The 22,484-nt window shown below is 39.8% G+C and overlaps 1 protein-coding gene across 1 annotated transcript; it reads left to right on the forward strand.

Moving 5' to 3' along the window:
* Positions 1-9,243: 9,243 nt before the first annotated feature.
* Positions 9,244-18,799, forward strand: LOC576417 (wiskott-Aldrich syndrome protein family member 2). The gene is made up of 7 exons (XM_775407.5): positions 9,244-9,484; positions 11,034-11,328; positions 13,151-13,304; positions 14,306-14,414; positions 14,827-15,364; positions 15,812-15,940; positions 16,987-18,799. The coding sequence occupies exons 2-7, from the start codon at positions 11,061-11,063 to the stop codon at positions 17,157-17,159; spliced, it is 1,371 nt and encodes a 456-aa protein (XP_780500.1). The 5' UTR covers positions 9,244-9,484; positions 11,034-11,060; the 3' UTR covers positions 17,160-18,799.
* Positions 18,800-22,484: the final 3,685 nt, after the last annotated feature.

The raw sequence follows: 22,484 nt of genomic DNA on the forward strand, positions 1-22,484 counted from the left end.
TTAGTACGACCTTGAGGTTCTGAACGTTTTGAATTTGAACCAGGAAAATTTCTTCTTAGTCTTGCTGAAAAGAATCTCCGGAATTGAGGCATTTTCCCCGCGGAACTCAACGCTTGTGCCTGCGTTCGAGTTTGTTCAGCGCACAGACATACTTGCAACGTTTTAACCAATGTAAGATCATCTTTCCTCAACAAACGTTCTCTTAGACCATCGTCTAAAATACCACAGATACACAGATAATTCTGTCCTGGATAAGACTCTCTTTCAACATGGAAAACTCACATGACTGAGCACGACTCCGCAATTCTGTTGCGTACTGATCAACACTCTCATGCACTAACTGAGATCTTGTGAAAATCTATGTCTCTCATACGTTAGATTACGTTTCGGCATGCAATATTCCTCATATTTGTTCAACACTTTCTCAAGCTCATGCTCTCACCCTCAGCAAATACAAACGTATTATACATTCCAAGGCAGCATCGCCAATCACGTGTAGAAGCATTGATGTTTGTAACTTTTCATCTTTTTCAGACATTCCTGAGGCAAACATTGTATAGAGTGAATTTCTGTTTAAATCTTCTCCAGTTTTCGGAATATTTCCCTTTTATCGAGTGGAGGAGGTTGACTGAGATTTGCCATTTTGTTTCTTATAGCCTAGTGTAGTCACTCACATGAACAGCATAACAATTAGCTTTTTCTTTTTGTATTTTGCAACAATTACTTTAAGCTCAACTATTAACTTTCACTGAGTTATTCTGTATGTTCATGTCCCATATATGTCACGCTTACTGCCCGTTATACTGGAACTGGCCGGCACAGAACTATGCACTCCAATCCATACAACGACAGCGCTAACTATTATGGACATAACTACATTCACTGGACATACACTTAGACTCTAAGCCCTCTAGCTCTCATCATCTCTCACATCACAAAGAATGGGATTGAACTGGCCTGATTTCAATGATTCCTCCATATATATACTGTAGGCTGGATTGCTCAGCACAAACACTGGCTGCCTAGTTCTGACACCATATTATGTTCTTATAAAAGACCAGTTGGAGAGCTTTGATTGAACTAATAAGTTGTATAGCTTTATTGAGGCTCTGTGTCAGTCAGACATCTTTGTAGCATCTCCTGTAAAGTACTCATTGTTTCATAACATGACCTGGCATGAGTCATGGGTTGCAGGTCATTCTATATTAGTTATACATTTAGTACATGCTAGTCTGTATTGCAGACTCTGTTAAACTACATGTAGCTATCACTACAGTCGTCATAAAGAAGAAGATAATTCACACTAAACAATGCAGGCATTTGTAATACTTGATGTTTGTAGATTATACTTTGATGAGATAATCTGTCGAACTGTAATGTGCTAGTACACAGTACTTTAATGTTTGCATTATCTCATTTAGAAAATGTTTAAGAGTTCTTGCTTGCAATTAGCAATGTGACAGTGGTTTTAGATGAATTACAAAAGAATGTACAAGTATGTTTAGGTTGCCTTTAGGCTTATTAAGATATTACGTGGCAAACCGCTGCAGCTTTTTTACATGTAAATGAATGGCAACTGCGTGCAACATAGGTCTGTGCATATTTCACTGACTCAACATTACAGATACAGAAATGTGAGGATTACACTTCACATCAACAAAAAAAATGTTAACGCCACACTTTTGCCTCGTCATATCTGAACGTGCCCTTTGAAGAGAAACAAACGAACCCTGAAAATGATGAGGTCGATAATTCACAGTTATTTGACTCGTATTTTGTAAGCTTCGTTTAGTATTTTGTTCAACTCTGGTCAATAATTATAATTAATTAGAATTATCTGACTGAAAGCCCATGACATGGAAATTAAGCTGTCAGATCTTGTTTGGAAAGAGAGTTTACAAATTGGATATACAATAGATACATGATTACCCAGTATCCACATGCGATATGTACAGTGTTTGCATCTACTTTAAACATTGGAAAACATTACTATAGATAAATGATATGTACTGAATTTTTGGACATTTGAAAATTACGTTAAGGGAGGAGGGAGGAGGAATGGTAAATACTTGCATGCCTAATTTTGTCGAGGTAGTTAGTAAATTATGTATTGTACATTGTGTAGTGGTTGTAACCACTTGGTTTGTAGCTTTTGTGAAATATATGTACCATATAGAATGTATTTATAATTAAATCTGATAGACGTCTGATTGTCATGAGTACGCATTCATTTCTTCCAATGAAAAGTCAAGCTACATAAATTAAGTGGGATGCAACTGATTCGCAGGTACAGTTCTTTGTGCGTTACAGTGTCTGCACTGCTAGACTAGACCAATGGCATCTGTACTTGAAGGCTAAGTCCACAATTATAATATGTAATTTTGTAAACATTGTAATTATTATTATCCTGGTCATTGGATTAAATGCTGTCCGCAGGGTTCCCTTTCTTTCTGGGTAGTATCCTGGCCAGGTGCCAAGCGCCAGTGGTGGATCCAGGGGGGGGGGGGGGAGGCTGGGCCCCCTCCCTGGAAAAAAAAACGGGTAAAACACACGTTTTCCTTTTTTTTGCGCTGCATCAGGGTGCAGGGGGTGGGGGGGTGCAATTTTTAAATTCGCTATTTTTATTTTTTAAAGGGGTTGGGGGGGGGGGGGGGGGGGGGTGGGGGGGGGGGGGGGGGAGGGTGGCCAAACCGATCTATGCTCCTTTAATTCCCAATGTGGCATACCTTAAAGGTAAAGACCAGTTCTGATCATGCGATTGCATTGTGAAAGAAACGTGGAATCGATCATCTAGCATATAAGTATGGTGTGCAGGGCGCGGATCTGACCCAGGATTTTTACAATAGGGGGGGGGCCGGAAATTTGAAAATTGCGCAGACCGTTTTTCAACTCAACATACCAATACTGACAAGGTCATATTAGAAGCACCATACCGGTAATTTTTTTGACATTTTCATCGGGGGGGGGGCTGAAGCTTCTTGCCTGAAAAGTTAATTTTCTGGTTTCACAATTCGGCAAGTGAGCGAAGCGAGCGAGCAAAAATTTGAGGATAATATGTATTTTGTGAAAGTGTTATTTATCACCAAAATATACGAGAACAGATATAACAAATTCATATTCGGGCAGCTCGCTGTTCCCCTCCCCCCCCCCCCCCCCCCCCATTACGCGTGAAGCGTATAAGCTTTAATGTTTCATGAAATTATTAGAGAAATAAGAGGATTCGTTGTACCATTCTCGAGTCCTAATCCTTGTCTGAATTTACTTTTCCCCCCCCCCTGCTCTCCCCCCTCCCCTCCCGCGCGAAGCGCGGAAGTTTTGACCTTTCATTAATTGATATTAGAGAAAGAAGACGAGTTGTTGTACCATTCTCGACTCTTATTCCTTGTCTGAATTCAGTCTTCCCCCGCGCGAAGCGCTGAAGCATTGACCTTTCATAGTTTAATGAAATTATTAGAGAAAGAAGATATTCGTTGTTCCATTCTCGACCCTCAATCCTTCTCTGAATTCATATCCCCCCCCCCCTCCAGCGCAAAGCGCAGAAGCTTAGCGTTTCATTAAATTATTAGAGAAAGAAGACGATTCGTTGTACCGTTCTCGATTCTTAATCATTGTCTGAATTCAGTTTCCATACCCCCTCCCGCGCGAAGCGCGAAAGCTTTGACGTTTCATTAAATCATTAGAGAAAGAGTACCGTTCTCGACTCTTAATCCTTGTCTGAATAGAGTCCCCCCCCCCCTTCCCTCTCCCGCGCGAAAGCTTTGACGTTTCATTAAATTATTAGAGAAAGAAGATGATTTGTTGTTCCATTCTCGACCCTCAATCCTTCTCTGAATTCATACCCCCCCCCCCTCCAGCGCAAAGCGCAGGAAGCTTTGACGTTTCATTAAATTATTAGAGAAAGAAGACGGTTCGTTGTACCGTTCTCGGTTTTTAATCATTGTCTGAATTCAGTTTCCATACCCCCTCCCGTGCGAAGCGCGGAAGCTTTGACGTTTCATTCAATCAATAAAGAAAGAGTACTGTTCTCGACTCTTAATCCTTGTCTGAATTGAGTTCCCCCCCCCCCCTCTCTCTCGCGCGAAGCGCATAAGCTTTGACGTTTCATTAAATTATTAGAGAAAGAAGACGATTCGTTGTACCGTTCTCGGTTCTTAATCATTGTCTGAATTCAGTTTCCATACCCCCTCCCGTGCGAAGCGCGGAAGCTTTGACGTTTCATTCAATCAATAGAGAAAGAGTACTGTTCTCGACTCTTAATCCTTGTCTGAATTGAGTCCCCCCCCCCCCTTCCCTCTCCCGCGCGAAGCGCGAAAGCTTTGACGTTTCATTAAATTATTAGAGAAAGAAGACGATTCGTTGTACCGTTCTCGATTCTTAATCATTGTCTGAATTCAGTTTCCATACCCTCTCCCGCGCGAAGCGCGGAAGTTTTGACGTTTCATTAAATCATTAGAGAAAGAGTACTGTTCTCGACTCTTAATCCTTGTCTGAATTGAGTTCCCCCCCCCCCTCTCTCGCGAAGAGCGCAGAAGCTTTGACGTTTTCCCCCTCCGCGCAAAGCTCGGAAGCTTTGACGTTTCATTGAATTATTAGAGAAAGAAAACGATTCGTTGTACCGTTCTCGATTCTTAATCATTGTCTGAATTCAGTTTCCATACCCCCTCCCGCGCGAAGCGCGAAAGCTTTGACGTTTCATTAAATCATTAGAGAAAGAGTACCGTTCTCGACTCTAATCCTTGTCTGAATTGAGTCCCCCCTTCCCTCTCCCGCGCGAAGCGCGAAAGCTTTGACGTTGCATTAAATTATTAGAGAAAGAAGATGATTTGTTGTTCCATTCTCGACCCTCAATCCTTCTCTGAATTCATACCCCCCCCCCCCTCCAGCGCAAAGCGCAGAAGCTTAGCGTATCATTAAATTATTAGAGAAAGAAGACGATACGTTGTACCGTTCTCGATTCTTAATCATTGTCTGAATTCAGTTTCCATACCCTGTCCCGCGCGAAGCGCGGAAGCTTTGACGTTTCATTAAATCATTAAAGAAAGAGTACTGTTCTCGACTCTTAATCCTTGTCTGAATTGAGTTCCCTCTCCCGCGTGAAGCGCAGAAGCTTTGACGTTTCATTAAATTATTAGAAAAAGAAGACGATTCGTTGTTCCGTTCTCGTTCTTAATCATTGTCTGAATTTAGTTTTCCCCCTCCGCGCAAAACGCGGAAGCTTTGACGATTCATTGAATTATTACAGAAAGAAGATGATTTGTTGTACCATTCTCGACTCTTATTCCTTGTCTGAATTCAGTTTTCCCCCTCCGCGCAAAGCGCGGAAGCTTTGACGTTTCATTGAATTATTAGAGAAAGAAGATGATTTGTTGTACCATTCTCGACTCTTATTTCTTGTCTGAATTCATTTTCCCCTTCCGCGCGAAGCGCGGGAGCTTTGACCTTTCATAGTTTAATGAAATTATTAGAGAAAATGATAATTCGTTGTTCCATTCTCGACCCTAAATCCTTCTCTGAATTAAGATTACCCCCTCCAGCGCAAAGCGCTGAAGCTTAGACGTTTCATTAAATTATTAGAGAAAGAAGACGATTCGTTGTACCGTTCTTGGTTGTTAATCATTGTCTGAATTCAGTTTTCCCCTCCGCGCTTCGCGCGGAAACTTTGACGTTTCATTTAATTATTAGAGAAAGAAGATTATTCGTTGTTCCATTCTCGACTCTAAATCCTTGTCTGAATTCAGTTTTCCTCTTCCCGCGCGTAGCGCGTAAGCTTCTGACGCTTCATTAAATTATGAGAGAAGAAGATGATTCGTTGTCCCCTTCTCGATTTTTAATCCTTGTTTGAATTCATTTTCCCCCTTCCGCGCAAGGCGCGGAAGCTTTGACCTTTCATAGTTTAATGCAATTATTAGAGAAAGAAGATAATTCGTTGTTCCATTCCCGACTCTTAATCCTTCTCTGAATTCAGTTTCCCCCTCCAGCGCAAAGCGCAGAAGCTTAACGTTTCATTAAATTATTAGAGAAAGTAGATGATTTTTTGTACCGTTTTAGACTTGTCAAAAATGTTTCTTTGTCTGCTCCTTTTTTCGTCCTATGTCCTCTTACTGCCCCTACCGCCCCTAGGTACGCATGCTTTAAAGGTAAAATGAAATAATCATGATTGTGATAGCATACAATTAGGTCAGTAGAAATGAAAGGGGAAAAAAAGATCTATTTATACACCAACCATGAAATAATCGCGACCGGGAGCGTCATATCTTAGTTTTGTGTTATCGGGCGAGGGCCGGGGCGTAGCGACCAAGCGAGATTTTGCAATGTAGAATGCTGAAATTATGCATTCTAGAAAATCCTTTAATCCAATATTTACGTTCTTTCCGCTACATGTATATTTCTTTCTAGCTATATATCTAAATTTCCGGGGGGACGTGTCCCTCTATCGGGCCCAGGATCGCCGCCGCTGTCCATTATCACTACCAACATGAGTTCAAATATAAGCACAAGCGAGTTGGTATGAGCTGAATTCAAATGAAGGGCAAAATAAGAGTTGTGAAGCGGCCCTACCGTTAATTTAAAATTTGACTGTTTAGTATTTAGCTTCTATTTGAAAGACATCCAAAATATTGTGCCCTTTTCAATTTTTTCAAAAAGCAGGGGCTGTTTGTAACGTTTAACTTTGAATCCGTGGCTCAAGATTTTATGCGGCCGGCCCGGCCCCCTCTATTCAATAACGTTTCCCAAGCCTTCTGGAATGACCCCAAATCTCCCGATTACAGTTTTTCCTTATTCGTCGTTACTGTCACTTAGCGCTATTTCCTTGTCTTTTCCCCTTTCTCACCCGACTTTTCTCTTCCCTTCCCCCCCCCCCCCCCCCCCCCCCCCCCCCCCCACCCACTCAGTGTTATCTAGGGTACGCGCATGTATGTTCCCTCTCTTAGTTTGAAAGCACCCCTTTGTCTTCGGTGTGTAAAGTCAGTGCGGGCCGGATTTGTGTGTATTACGGGCCGGACTTTGTTGCGTGAAAAGTGTTTATCGGAAATTTTGGGAACACAAAATCGGTCCCTCCAACCCCGGAGTGGGAGTGAGGGGGGGGGGGGGGGAATCTTCTGTTTTTTTTCTTTCTCTCTCTCTCTCTCTCTCTCTCTTCTTTCTTTTCTCTTCTCTTTTCTTTTCTCTTCTCCTTCTTTTCTCTTCTCCTTTTTTTAGTCTTCTCTTCTCCTTTCTTTTTTTTTCTCTTTTTTTTGCGCCGCCAATAGGGGGGGGGGGGGGCCGCGGCCGTTTCGGCCCCCCCTGGATCCGCCACTGTTGGTGTGTACTGCCAAGGTTATGGAATCATCAAAATTATTTTAAAAATTGGCCCAGTCTTGGTAAAGTTACAAGCACTGTACACAGAAAGATGTGGGACTACGCGATATCTATCCAGGCTGGATAGATATGATAATTTAACATATATATCAATCAGTAGGCGGTTTCCCTGCAAAATTTGTATCACTCAAAATGTGCCCCTTATCGTGTCAAAGTGCCCCCCTTGTCAAAACATTTTCTTTTCAGAATCCTCTCCCACTTTTACAGAATCCTGGATCCGCCACATATTACCGCAATGGCATACGACCTTCTTGCCCAGTCAGAAACCGATTCCACAACTGTATTTTCCAACCCCATCTACAAAGATTATTATAAATGAGACCATTATAGGCTCTTTGTGTACTCGATATCAAAGTCCAAACACAATATAATTGGCATTTCATGCTAACATAGTTATACCTGTAGTTTCGAAGGTCTAAATTGATCAGTAAAGAGGGGGGCATATAATTCATTATAAAGGCTGTCTCATTTATCTTATTAACGGGCAGCAAATAAAGTTGGAGTTTTATAAGCATGACACGCTGGTTATTTGTTCGGGGGTGAACACGGGGCAGATACCTTATCCCCCTGGATCCGCAACATATAGGGAGCGGCCGGGAGAAAATGAGGATATGTATGGCGTCTGATATGACATGAAACAGGAAGTAATGGTGATTTCATAACCAACAAAAATCAACCACACTGACTGAAATAGTGATCAAAGGTCATATAGTTTCCTTCAGCAAGCTAATGAGTAAGTTGATAAATACGGGGGGGGGGGATGATGGGAAAGATGAAAGTAATTATGAAGCAATGGTAACTGATCGAATTAGGAATAGTGTGATTGTGCGTACTAACTATCTGTAAGAAATAACGTTTCAGAAATAGGAAAGAAAAACGTAGAAAAGACATTGTGTAGACTAAAAATGTGAAAGGGAGCGAAAGAAAGACAGAAAGAAAGGAAAGAATTTTCATCATAAAAATACTGTAAAACCATTAGATACTAGGTCTTTAATGATGCATGCTGTATGTATTGGCGTGTGTGGTTCAACCATCGGGGAGGGTGTGGCACTGGAACCATGCATGGGGAGGTTCAACCGCCATGGACATAATGGCTAGGACCAGTTCGATAAACATGCGAATTAAAATTACCTTCATATACGAGGAGGATATAGGAAGGTCATTTTTGCTTAACTCATGCCCTCTCCCTTCCCACTGCTTCTCTCTCTCTCTCTCTCTCTCTCTCTCTCTCTCTCTCTCTCTCTCTCTCTTGACCACTCCATTTGATGATGGGCTGGGGGGGGGGCACGTGTACACCCACCCACCCCTTCCTGATGAACCACCAAAGCCCCATCCCTGTCTGATGAACAGCCTGATACGAGAAGCTACACACACAGAGCTAACTTTAGAGAATTGTGATATAAATGGGGAAAATCAGAGCAACAAAAAAAAAATCATGAACCGCACAATAAATTAATGGACAAAAGGCGCGGGAGCCCTCACTGTTATTGTTATGCTTTGGAGAGCAGCCATAAATAAATGGGATGCTTATCCCCGGCTTATCCTCACGATTCTATAGATTATCTCCCCCTCCTTTTCTCTGATGGGGAGGGGGGGGGGGGTGGGAGGGCACACATCCAAAGCCCTACCCTGCCTATGCGTTATCTGCTGTGGGATAATTGATGAACAGCCTAATTATCTAATACGTGAAGCTACACACAGAGCAAACTTGAGAGAATCGTGATAATTGGAAACTTCAGCGCATAAAAATATCATGAACCGTACAATGGACAAAAGGCGCAGGGCCTCACTGTTATTGTCATGCTTTGGAGAGCAGCCATAAATAAATGGAATGCCTATCCTCAAGATTCTATAGATAACCTTCCACTCCCTCTCTCTCTCTCTCTCTCTCTCCCAAAGTAGGAAGTAATAGTTCAGTATAAATACAAACCGATCCTGCATGTACTTGTCTGGCTGTATGAACAGTTCATGGTATATCTACAGCTGATCCTGTCAGGGGAGTTGTTCCAGTGTTTGTGGACTATCTTTGATCCATTGCCAGTGTAAAGGCACAAGATTATATTTACCAGGTTATATGGATTACTACTACTTGTCTTCATCAACATAAGACCGTCGAACTATTCAAGTACGTATGCCATTATTATGTTCATATATAGCCACAATGTGTGGGCCTTTAGCTTATAAAATCTTCATTTGAATTTCATACATAATATTCAATATAAGCAGAGTGCAATATGTAATATGGTTACAAAGATAATAGAGGCTAATATAAAATCTATACCAATTGCTACAGCATAAGTCATAATGTATCACGATGTGTACGTCGTTGACTGTTGATAGCTAGCAGCATTGGATCGGGGTATCGGGGAAGGGGGGGGGGAGGGGGTCCATATCATAGATAGTGCCTGCAAGCCTGCATTGGGAACTACTTATTACCCAACCCCAATTTGTCAATAATTGAATAAGTTCTTTGATATAACATAAACAACACGAAAAGGAGAAGAAGAGGAAGTAGAAGAAGGAGAAGAAGAGGAGGAGAAAGAAGAAGAAGAAGACGAAGAAGAAGAAGAAGGAGAAGAAGAAGAAGAAAAAGAAGAAGAAGAAGAAGAAGAGGTAGAAAAGAAGAGGTTAAAACGCAATTATATTTTCTGTCCCCGCCCCCAGTCAAATTATCATAGATCCGCCCCGGGAACTGTACTTCCCTATCCCGTATAGCTTGGCAAGATCCATGCAGTTCGGTTTATAATAACAGTTGACAGCGGATATGTAATGAAGATGTCTTTCCCTTAGATTAGGAATTGATTCTATTTATTTAATAAAAAGCTGGTTGTGTTTGGTGGTTATGTTCATGGCAATGTAACATGAATAAATTTTCATCAACTTACATGGTTAATAGAATATATATTAGGAATTGATATTAGGACTTGATATTAGGAATTTGTTATTATTTATTGAATACAATCTGGTTGTGTTTGGTGTTTATGTTTATGGCATTGTAGCACAATTTAATTCTTATCAACTTACACGGTAAATAATAATAGAATGGTTATAACACTAACATCACATTCAACCCCGTGCCTCAATAACAAATGCATTCATTTTGTTCATTAACTATGAAATTTGACCTTTATAAATGATGATGAGCCTCCATGCTTTTGCAGATATTTGCACTCTTGATGGCCCTGCCTGCAAGCTAGTAGTGCGTGGGTTATACTGGAATTCTATTTACAAATTTACGTGGGCAAGCATGTTTATTATAAATGACTTGTTGTTCAATTCAATCTGATCGGAAAAATATTCAAATACCCCAGAGCACCACTATACACTGTAAAAAAAACCATAGCTCAATAACCCCTGAAAACCCTAACTCAATTACCCGTATAGTTCCTTTCCTTAATAGAGGGATTGCCTAATTTTAAGAGGATCCAGTGTATATTGTAATGGGGCGGGGCGGGGCGGGGGGGACGGTAGTTGTCCTGGATATAGTTGGCCAGGCTATTCGCCCTGGTAATGTTTTACATTAATCCTCAAGTATCCTGGCATGTTAACAAAATAAATTTACTTCTTTTTATGGTCAATAATACTTTTTACATTAAAATTGAAATTTGAAGTTAAAACTGAATTGAAATTGGAACTGAAATGGTCAAACATCACTGACATTGTTGACCTTTCAGAAAACCACGGTATACCACTAAGCCGCCATGCCGCTCATCAAGCGCGAGGTCGAACCCGTACTCGTCAGTCAGGTCGACATCGGAAAGGACGTCAAGAACGAGCTTGAGTGCGTCACCAACTACACCCTGGCCAGCATCATTCGGCAGTTGGGCAACTTGGGCAAGCACGCCGAGGACATCTTTGGCGATCTCCTGCACGAGGCGACGTCGCTGGCCCGGCGGGCCGGGTCGGTACAGGATCGTCTGGACAAGCTGAACAATACGTTTGATAAGCTAGATCCACAGACCGATTCAGGTAAGATGATTTGGTTGTTTTAACAACTAAATATCCATTATTGTTATTGGTTCGATTTCTTTCAAACTTTCGCCATTCTGTTTAGCTTATTTTTCTGCTCTGTTTTCATAAAGATGAACTTATTTGCATTTAGTGTTGAATAGCCCATTCAGTAATTTTTTTTAATCGTTCATTAATTAATCGCAAAATACTTTTGGCTATTCAGGGCGACCTGGGTATTTTCTTGTTATTAATATTTTTCTTTGTAAGTGGCTTTTTTCATTCAAAAGTAATGTGGAAAATATTATTGAACTTGAGATCTCAGACGCATTATCAGCATTCTGGGAATTGTACACTATTGACCAATCAACTTGACGAAGACTAGACTTAAAATTAAAAATATAGCCGGGACTTAAGTTACATATCTGAGTATAATTTGAAGAGACTATACAAGAAATTATTTGGTTTGATATTTTATTTTTGCGAAGTTTAAGCACTTTTCACCAAGCTTCCCCGAGCCTTTCCGATGCGTTCCTATCTATTCATTTTTCGAAACGATGATATAGTCATACGAACAATAATACAATGCCGCAATTTTACTTCCTTATGACAGCCTAGACATAGGCTATTGGGGAAACTCCCCTCATACCATCCCGAAGTCTTGAGTCAATAAGTCTTACGAAAGGTAAACAGAAAATCGTGCCAACTCACAAGAAATAACCACCAACCTGGAACTAAAATTACCCTCACTGACTGTACAATAGTTTGTAGACCAATGATTAGTATTTCCCATATTGCCCCTCTAATATTGAAAAAGAATAGAGGGTGGGGCGGGATGAGAATTAGGAAAAAGAAGAAGAAAGGTGTCTACGTATAATTAAACAAACCATAAATAGAAATTGAGAGAGAGAGAGAGAGAGAGAGAGAGAGAGAGAGAGAGAGAGAGGGGGAGGGGGAATGTTGAGGGTGAGAGAAAGAGGGAGGACATCAGGTCTAGGGGCGAAGCGAGAAAGGGCCGTCTTTCCTTTTTTCTAAGTTAGTATTAAAGACCTATACATTAACTTCCAATTAGCATTTTGCACACACTTGAATTCGAAAATGGGCTGGGCAAGCACTCATTCAGCCCGACGGACAAACATGATGCCCCCGAGGCCCGAGCAATATTCATGTGATAAGGAGAGGGTTTGCCATTCTTAATCATTTTGACCCCCTTTTGTTTCTTGACGCTGACGCCCCTTTTATACACAACATATCTCAAGGGGGGGGTTGCCTTCACATTAAGTGCTTGTTATAACAATTAGAGAAACGGGCCAGACAGAGTTTAAGTAAAATCTGATTATAAATAAGGAAGTTTTAAATCTCTTAAGTAAATCCCTAACAATATGACAACCTTTACTACATGTTAGGTGTAAGGGAACAATGTGGTGAGTTTAACTGGCTCCATGGCCAAATATCAACCTTCCCTTTTTCAAATATCGTGAACGAAGAAAATACTATTGACTCCTCAGTATAATCATTTACAATGAAATTTCGTCATAAATACATTCTCGTATTTCCTACGGCTTGTCTTTCCCGCCTTTTTTAGTTTCTTTTGGTGAAACAATGCCACTCCTTCACTTTCCAATATCCACTATCGAGTGCAGGGGTTCGAACCCAAGACCTTTGCAACTTTTGTCAATGACGACACCTATGTTAATGGATGCCTCAGAATCCCAGAAATTTGCCTGAATAAACGGAAATATGAATCCCCTTGTGAAATTCAATGTCTGGATTCACCGTCATGACCAAGATTATTCTTTGAAGAAAAAAAATCAAAGTAAGAATGTTCATATTGTGTTTGCAGTGTCTCTACGGGACATCAACACCAGATTGGCCTTCCAGAGCTCTCTTATTCTTGACGCTGAGGTCGTTTCTTCACCCACGATGCCCTCTGCCATGAAAGCGACATATACGCGATGTGAGCAAACCCCTCCATTATCAAAGCTGAACCAGTTCAGGTGAAACTTCCCATTCTCTTAAAACTCCTAAAGTGACTCGGTAACATTGTTAAAGGTTAATGAAGAAAAAAATGAGTAGTTTTGAATGAAATGCTACTAACCCTCAGCCTGAACCCTCTCACATGCAAAAAACCCTGAACAAATTCTCAAACCACAAAGATATTTATGATTTTCTTTGAAGGCGTCACTGTGCGACACCCTCTAACAGTAAACTCTCCCAACCATTTTTGAATTTCCCCAACTGTCTTTCCATAAAAATAAGACATAAGACATTGTTTTTCAACACTTACATGTCTGGAATGGTATAGAGCTGATTCATTGCTTTGAGATGATTAAAATTATCCTAAAATGTTATGAAATTGTAATAATATAGTTGGGAGAATTAAGGAATCGATCAGATCAGTTTTTCTAATTGTTATCATTAATAAAGATCTGTTTTCACTCAAACTTTCAGATTATCTTTAATTGTACATTTAGCATTCAAGTCACTACCTTAGCACCATTTAATCTCTTCTGAACAATGTTACCAGGTCCCTTTAAGTTGATACATTTAAATTAAGAAGAACGTATATCAATCAAATCAACCGACGAACAAACTGACCAACACATCAACAAACAAACAAAGGGCAAACATCAATACAATAAGACAACAAATTAACTCGAATATTATTTTTTACGTCTTGCCAGCCATAAAATATGAATGCCTCTTGTGTCATAGGCCAACCAAACATGTATTTGGAGAGGAATATTCTGTTTATATGTCAATGAGTTAAATCAAAATAAATTTTGAGTAAATCAGATGACTGCTTGCGAGCACGAAAGCAGAATATTGTGCATTGGAAAAGCCCTGAAGATGAATAATACTGTTTACAGCATATACCAATCCTCTGAACATTATTATACAATGGTAACATTATTCTCAGGTACGTTGTTACTCCATGCTCAGTAGAGAGATAATTCAATTAAACTATTATTATCTAATTTTTTCTTCATGATTCTAGACAAGATGGCAAGGATGGGCTCAAGATGTACACGGACCCCAAGTTCTTCTTCGAACGATGGAAAAACGAACAACACAAAGACATCGACAAGAAGAAAAAGAAGAAAAAGGTATAGGCCTTGGTTTCGATGCCAAGCTCCGATTTCATCAAAGATAACAGAGATATAGAGAGAGAAAGAGAGAGAAAGAGAGAGAGAGAGAGAGAAAGAGAGAGAGAGAGAGAGAGAAATATAGAGAACAAATAGAGAGAGAGAGAGAGAGAGAGAGAGATGCATGGATTTTTTTTTTTTTTTGGGGGGGGGAGGGTCGGGGGAGAGAGCAGAAGGGGGAGGGGTATATAGGTTTTAACAAAAGATAACTCTGTTACTTTTTACATTAATGTACCCCCTGTTCTTAACGGCAAGTGACATGTCCCCTTCCAATGACTAGACGGATGCTTAGCCTCAGATCCAACTAGTTGAAAAGTAATTCTTCATTTTAAACTCATCTTTACCTGCCCTATATGTTGTTTCTCCACAACAGAAGAGACCACACTCTAGCAATATGAGCAAACCCAAGAAAGTTTTGACAACGAAGGAGAAATACAAAGACCGTGCGTTAGGGGAAGAATTCGCAGCAATGGAGAGAGAGAAAAGAGCCCAAGAAAAGGCATCCTCCGGTACCACTTCAATAGCAAAAGATGACAATTCTGGAGAGGAGGAGAAAAGCAGCAAAGGAAACTCCCATCTGGCCGGTCCTACCAAAACCCGAAAGAAAGAAACGCCTGAATCCATTCGCAAACCAGGCATGGCACCGCCCCCTGCACCCGGGCCTCCTCCGGCGCCAATATCGAAAGGAGGCGTGCAAAATTCAAGCGAGATGTCCCTACCTCCCCCTCCTCCTCCACTGGATTACGATAACCCGTATTCGGAGGTAGGAGACATGCCGCCGCCCCCGCCTGTTAGCGGCTACGTAGCACCCCCGTCATCGGGGATACCAGGTGCTCCACCAGTACCGGCCCCTCCACCACCTTTACCTACTTCAGCTGGCCCTACACCTCCCCCACCTCCGCCCCTTCCAGGTACAGCGTAAACAGTCAACATAAATTGCAATTGGTCGGTCATGAGCATTTTCTAATGACCCACATCAATGTTTTGTCCGTTGTTTTCTTTTGTTGTTGTCGTTGTTGTTGTTGTTCTCCGCCTTTTTTCTTCTTCTTGTTATCAGTATCAATATATCATCCTTATTATCATTATTGAATTGAATTGAATTGAATTCAATTGAATTGACTTGAATTCAATTGAATAGAATGTCCCATTTATTTCCTTCTCATTGACAACGATTGTATAAAAGAATGGAACGGTACAGTGAATAAATCAAACGAGCAAGATGCGAAAACAAGGAAAGCAAAATGATTGTTTTGGGAATGCCAATTACACGTAAAGGACAAGGTACAGTTATCATCATCATTATCATCATCATCACCATCAGTATTATTGTTAATATTGTGATTATTATCATTATTCAGCTGCTGGAGCTCCACCACTACCACCCCCAATTCAAAGACAGACAAGTGTGACCACCAATCCCAGACCTACTACTGCTGTGTCCCAGGTCACGGGGGCACGAGATGATCTCTTATCAGCAATAAAGTCAGGTATAATAACATTTGTTTTAACCCACAAACCTAGAATCATGCAACACGATTAGTCTAATTGAGGTCAAATGACTATCTTGAGTAGTGACAGAGTATCGCGAAATTCGATTGTAAATGTACCATTCTGTACACTTTCATTTCATGTTTAGTGGAAAATAAATCCAATTAAAAAAGAAATTCAGCTCTTGTTATCTTCACCCACATCCTACAATTTAATTGAACGTGACTTCATGCAGCTCATCCGTTAATATGTAAATGTTGCGGTACACTTCCTACCTCATACTGCGAGTTCTTTATAGACTCCTTTAAAAGAGTTTGTAAACTCAAGGTTGATTGATATTATAAGAAAGCGTGTTTCTTCTTCTTTGAAATGATACTCCTTTCGTTATGATTTTTTTTTCTTCCAGTCGTGGAATACGCATTACATCCAAATAAGGGACGAGGTCAAAAGTGACATGTTGCAAAATGAACATCTCTTTGTTCGGCTGTGCATTCTTCTTTCTTTGAAGAGTGTAGGGATGCTGTGTAACACTGCATTGCATAACAATACCAGTGCTTACCAATGCATTTTGCAACTTTTCACTTTTGACCCTGCTCCTTATTCTGATGTACTGCTCAATACATAGCCAGTAAAATCGTATCATAATGGGAGGAATAAACATACTTTGTAATGGTACTAAACAGGCGATAGTTATATATCTGACAAGAGAGATATAATCGATCAAACTTGACTTACCATACTTTTTTAGGGGTTTATCTATAAATCACTTCTTTGCCTAAACCTCTTTCTGTTCTTTAATTAAGATTGTATTGTTTTATTTAGGTCCATTTGGGGGCCGAAATTGCAGCTTGGAGGGTTAGGGCATATTTATCTTTTGTAATTCGCATGTAGTTAAAGTATGCAAGATTTTCCCCCTCTTTTTTGGGGGGGGGGTGCCTAGTGCCCCTATAGATCCGCCATAGTTTCAAGCGTCTTAACAAAATACAAAGTCGATCACAGTAATTTTAACTAATAATTTATATCATATAAATTGATATGGTTGCAGGCATGAAACTTCGCCGAGTGGAAATTAAGGTGAGAGACCGACCAAACGAGCCCGAGAACAACAGCGTAGAAGCTATCCTACGAAGACGGATCGCGGTCGAACTCAGCTCCGATGAGGAGACTGGTAGTGATGTCAGCGACGATTCCGATTGGGACGACGAGGAAGACGATTAGGACATATTTTTGTTTCAATGATGTTGATGCAAACTAACCCCCTTGCACACGAGGCGTAATTTCTACTGTATAATTTACTGCGCCAATCAAGGCTTTAATTTCATTTTAGTCAATACACTAGAGAATCAAAGTAATGTGTGCACCGTTTATTTTGCTAAGATGTTACTTTCACATCTCACGTCAGGAACTGCGTCAGCAAAATTAAACCTCGTGTGCAACTAGCGTTAGATGCAAATAGAAAACTAAGTAACAATATAATCCGCTTTTGTTTTTATGGGCATATGTTGGCGTTTTGTAGAGAAAAAATGTTTAATTGCTAATATAACCATTCAGATCTAAACGGTACATAGCAACGTGTACGATTGTAACTGTGAAATAGAAACTTGTGGCTCCATATATAGATACTTTTATACTCAATGATTTATTCTCTATTTTTACAACTTTGACTACGTGTAACTACTTTGCATTTTCTTAAGAGGTGATGTATTCCACCTCCAGCACCCCTTCATGCGAAATTTAACTCTCTATACAATTTCTTTTTTTAATACCTTCATAATATGTTTATATTCTTTCTTCACTGTTTACGAGTCAGGTTGTAAAGAATTGAATAGAATGTTATTCATTGGGGTATTGATCATATTTTGGGAATTTTCAGAAATGATAATAATGATGATGTAATATATTACCCATAATAACCGCAATACAGGATTAAATACATACAGAAACAAAGACAGTACACAAGTAATTAATCGTTTATATAAAGACACGGTATACACGACGTATATCTTGCATAGCAGCAGACAGATAGATAGCCTTACATCAATCAACTTGTTTATGAAAATGAATTTAGATTGGAATCACACAATTACTATCATAATCCTTTACAGTCAAGTAGACTTATATTCACGGGCTGAATGATGTAAATCTACCATTATCCTTCTTTATTTTGTAACACAGTATTTATTTTCATATTCTAGTACTAATTGTTGACTGAAGTAACTTAATAATAAAACAATGCATGACCTGAAATTCGAATATCTTAAACAAAAGATACGGAATATGAAATGCTTACCATTCTGACATGTGCCATTATGTGTCACACGAGTATCGCGTAAACCATTACAAAATATTCTTGGTCTATTTTCATTTCTCTCTTTCTCTCTCTCTGTCATGTATAATGCTCTTTCAGAAGCTAAAAACTTTTAAAAGAAACAATCTTTCATAGCATGGTGAATTTTTATGGATTAAAAAGGTTTTCTGGATGTTTTGATTTCCAGATCTAAGTAATAGGCCTATTCAAAAATCTTTACTTTGCTTTGGCGAAAGTTATCCTTTTGAAAAGTATTTGATATGCAATTTCATTGATAATCTATTTAGGTATATATCAGTATGTGTTTTGTTTTTGTTTTTATCTTAAAGGAGATTAATGAAAAATTATTGTAACATTGAAATTTGAATGGCTGATGCTTATCTCATCTTTACAGAAAATGATTGGAGTGGGAAAATGTGGAATTTTTTTAGAACGAAATACATAGAATGATAATAGTCACATTTGTAGAACGCTTAATATGTTTCTTAACGCTTTACATTGTAATTATTATTACCCCGGTCATTGGATTAAATTGCTAATTCGCAAATGATGACATGCTCTGCTCCCTTCTTAGTATTCCGACCAGGCGCCATTTTACGAACACACACATGCCAATCCAACCACACATTCGTATCAACATTCGCACCCTATACCGGTTACCCATTTAACACCTGGACGGAGAGTGGTTGAAACTCTCATCTCCCTGGGTAAATATAGATTACTGTCATGCCAAAGGACGTTATAATAGTGCCACGGTGAGTACCATATCCACTAGATTAGCTATAATGAGTAGTGTAGAATTTGTAAGTGCAACTTTGAGAAAATGGACATAAATAATATATTAAGAGGAACATCAGACAGAAAGCGAGATGAATACATGTTGGCAAGAGGAGAAGAGAAAGGTATTTACAAGACAAAGAAAGAGATAAAGCGAGGGAGAGAGAGAAAAGGAGAGAACAAGAGGGATAAGAGGATGAGTTAGTAGAGTAGAAAGAAAGAGAGTACAGCAGCAGACCAAAGAGTTACAGAACAGAGCCCTGTATTATAAAGAGTTGAAATGGATATAAACCAATCCAACTTAAAATCAATCGCAACTCCTATCTCTTAAGTACACAGTTGCGATTAATTTCAAGTTGCATTTGATTCGAATCTATCGCAACTCTTTATAAGAAGAAGAAAACGGCGCTCAGAGATAATCAATACATATATTTGTACTCATAACATGTGAAAATACTGAGTGATCATGCACGTATTCCTTCACTTGCTCTACTGGAAATATATATAGAGAGAGAGAGAGAGAGGGGGGGGGGGGGGGGGGGTGGAGGAGAGAGAGAAAAAAAGAGGGAAAGATATTTGGACAAGGTGGGCAATACATTATCCATGAAAGGTTTTTACCACTGTACAAGTGGTCAGAGTTTAAAAAAAACTTAAGCAAACATTGTCTAAAGGGTTAATTCTCATTCAAAAATACATTTAGGCTATATGACATCATTACATGCGCAAAAATGACTTTAATTGTTACATATTCATTGAGGAGAAAGAGAGAGAAAGAGAGAATTCTACAACGTGCACCAATATATCCAGGGTAGCAAATTTCTCCATTGTTATTAGTGGTCAAAACAAATATACAACAAATTAAAGTTGTCCAAAGGATTAATTCCCCTTTAAAAGACATTTATTTTTCTAATCACTGCATGACATTGCGCAAAATACGAGTCATGCTGCAGTGGGAGAGAGAGTGGAAGAGAGAGAGAGAGAGAGAGAGAGAGAGAGTGTGTGTGTAATAGAGAGAGCGAGATAGAGAGGGAGAGCGAGTGGAAGAGAGAGAGGCCGCATGAGAGAGAGAGAGAGAGAGGGAGAGAGAGCGAGTGGAAGAGAGAGAGAGCCGCATGAGAGAGAGAGAGAGAGAGAGGGAGAGAGAGAGAGAGGGAGAGAGAGAGAGAGAGAGAGAGAGATGGAGAGGGAGGATTGTACAACGTGCACCAATATATCCAGGGTATTCCATTTTCCAAATGTGACATGTGTTCCGGGGAGAGGTCTGATAAGTACACCTCTGGGTATTAGACCGATACACGTGTCTAAATTCAAGGGTATAATCATGGTCTAGTTATGTCACTATAAAGTGTCTAAAACATCGTTTACAATCTGAAAAAGCGATTGTTTCCTTGCCCCGACAGGACATGTTGTTTTTAGAAGCATACCCGGAAATTAATGAGCCGACGTGAAAGCGCACGTATGCACGGCTTCATTCGGGTCTTGGCCCTGATTTTTATTCATTCCTCTTTGTTCTACCTAAATTTGGCTTTTCATTCGAGATATTACAACTGCAAAAATTAAAGGAAACATCACCCCAAGAAATAACTTTACTAATTATTCTAAAAGATTTATCGCATTCTTGCCCATTACAAGATTCCCACCAAAGTGTATGAGAAAGGCATAATTAAGCAAGAATAATGTATAGTTTCTCAGCACGACATGGACATCGCCATTTTCTCGATAACGTGACGTACTATGTGAAACTGTTTATCAAGTAAATGTATTCAAATTTATGGATGCTTTCCTCTCAGTTGTGTATGTGGTGATGAAGCATTTCAGTCACCTGCTATTATCCAAGTTGGTGCTCTTCTGGGGTAAGAGTTTTAGATTTGCACGCCGACATAGAGGACTGCTATACAAGTGACAACCCTTAACCCTAAAAAGGCCGGGCAATTTGAGGTCTTAGTACGGCCGGGGGGGGGGGGCATTATGGCCCCCCCCCCCCCCATAAGATCTCGGCCGTGAAGCGGCCGATCTCCGCGAAAATTTGCACGCATGTCAAGTGAAGTGTATAGAATACTATGAAAATTTCAATTTTTCGAAAAATTAACTCATTTGCATATTTATGGTAATTTATGCAAATAAGGTCATAAAAATCACATTTTTACCCATTAATCATATATTATTCATATTTATGCATTCTTTTTCATTACATATATTCATTAGACCATTCTGAATAATAAAACGACAAAACAAAATTGGAAGAGCCAGCTTATTCCTTATGTTATTCCTTGTTTTGATATTTTCACTTGTATTTCATTGTTTTTTGTTGTTTTATTTCGTTTCTAACTACAATTCAACTATTTTGACTCCCAAAACAACCACCTAAAATTTAAACAAGACCCAATAACCCATGTTTGATCTATTTTTAGGAAAAATGACATTTTGTCAAAATTTCACTTCAAAACTTCCGGGTTGTGACATATCGCAAGAAGAACTGATGTAGCGAGCGGCGCGCGTCTTTTTTCCCGTAATATAGCCATCTTGTCGCTGCATTTAATTGGCTCAATAGGACCTATACGTCATGCGCTATTCATCAATATTCATGATACGCACGCACACATAATCTGATGCGATAATTTATCAAATATGAGATTTCATACAAAAATTACAAATGCAAAGCTAAGTTTACTTTAAAAAAGTGACATTGCGACAAAATCGAGAGGCTTACCATAAACGAATGACTACCCAGATAGTAACTTGTCCATAATCATTGCGACATACTGGTTAATTTAGTCCAGAATCTGGCCGACTTAATTTTGAATTTGATCTCCACCTCACCGTATCAACGCAAATATTCATATATTCAAATATTAATATGCATTCTAGGATGGCTATATTACGGGAAAACAGGAAGCGAGGGGCGCGCGCGTTGTATGCAATACACGTCAAACATGGTGTATTGCTAAGTGTTTGGGTGTAATAATTATTGTTCCTCGACAGAGGCGGCCCTCCCGGGGGGCAGGGGGGCACAGTGCCCCCCCCCCCACTTTTTCAGATACCCCCAAAATGCCCCTTTTTACATAGGAAAAGTGCCCCTTTTATTTTGTAAGAAGTGCCCCTTTTACATAGGAAAGGTGCCCCTTTTACTTTGACAAGTGCCCCTATTACTTAGTAAAAGTGCCCCTTCCCCTTTTCACCTCTGACGAGTGCCCTTTTTATTTTGACACGTGCCCCTTTTCCTTCGACATGTTCCCATTTTCCTTTGCAATAAATGTTCATTTTCCATTCTCATGAATCTTGAAATTATCTTGAATAAGTGCCCTTTTTAATCTCTAGTAAGTGCCTCTTTTCAGGTACGAGAAGTGCCCCTTTTCACTTTTAATAAGTGCCCCCTTCACCTCTGATGATTGCTCTATTCAAAACTGAGAGGTGCTCTTTGTACTTTGACAACTTCCCCTTTTTTCCTTTGTAAGAAG

This window comes from Strongylocentrotus purpuratus, unplaced genomic scaffold, assembly GCF_000002235.5.
Source record: "Strongylocentrotus purpuratus isolate Spur 01 unplaced genomic scaffold, Spur_5.0 spur5_scaffold_19, whole genome shotgun sequence".
NCBI classification, from domain to species: Eukaryota; Metazoa; Echinodermata; class Echinoidea; order Camarodonta; family Strongylocentrotidae; genus Strongylocentrotus; species Strongylocentrotus purpuratus.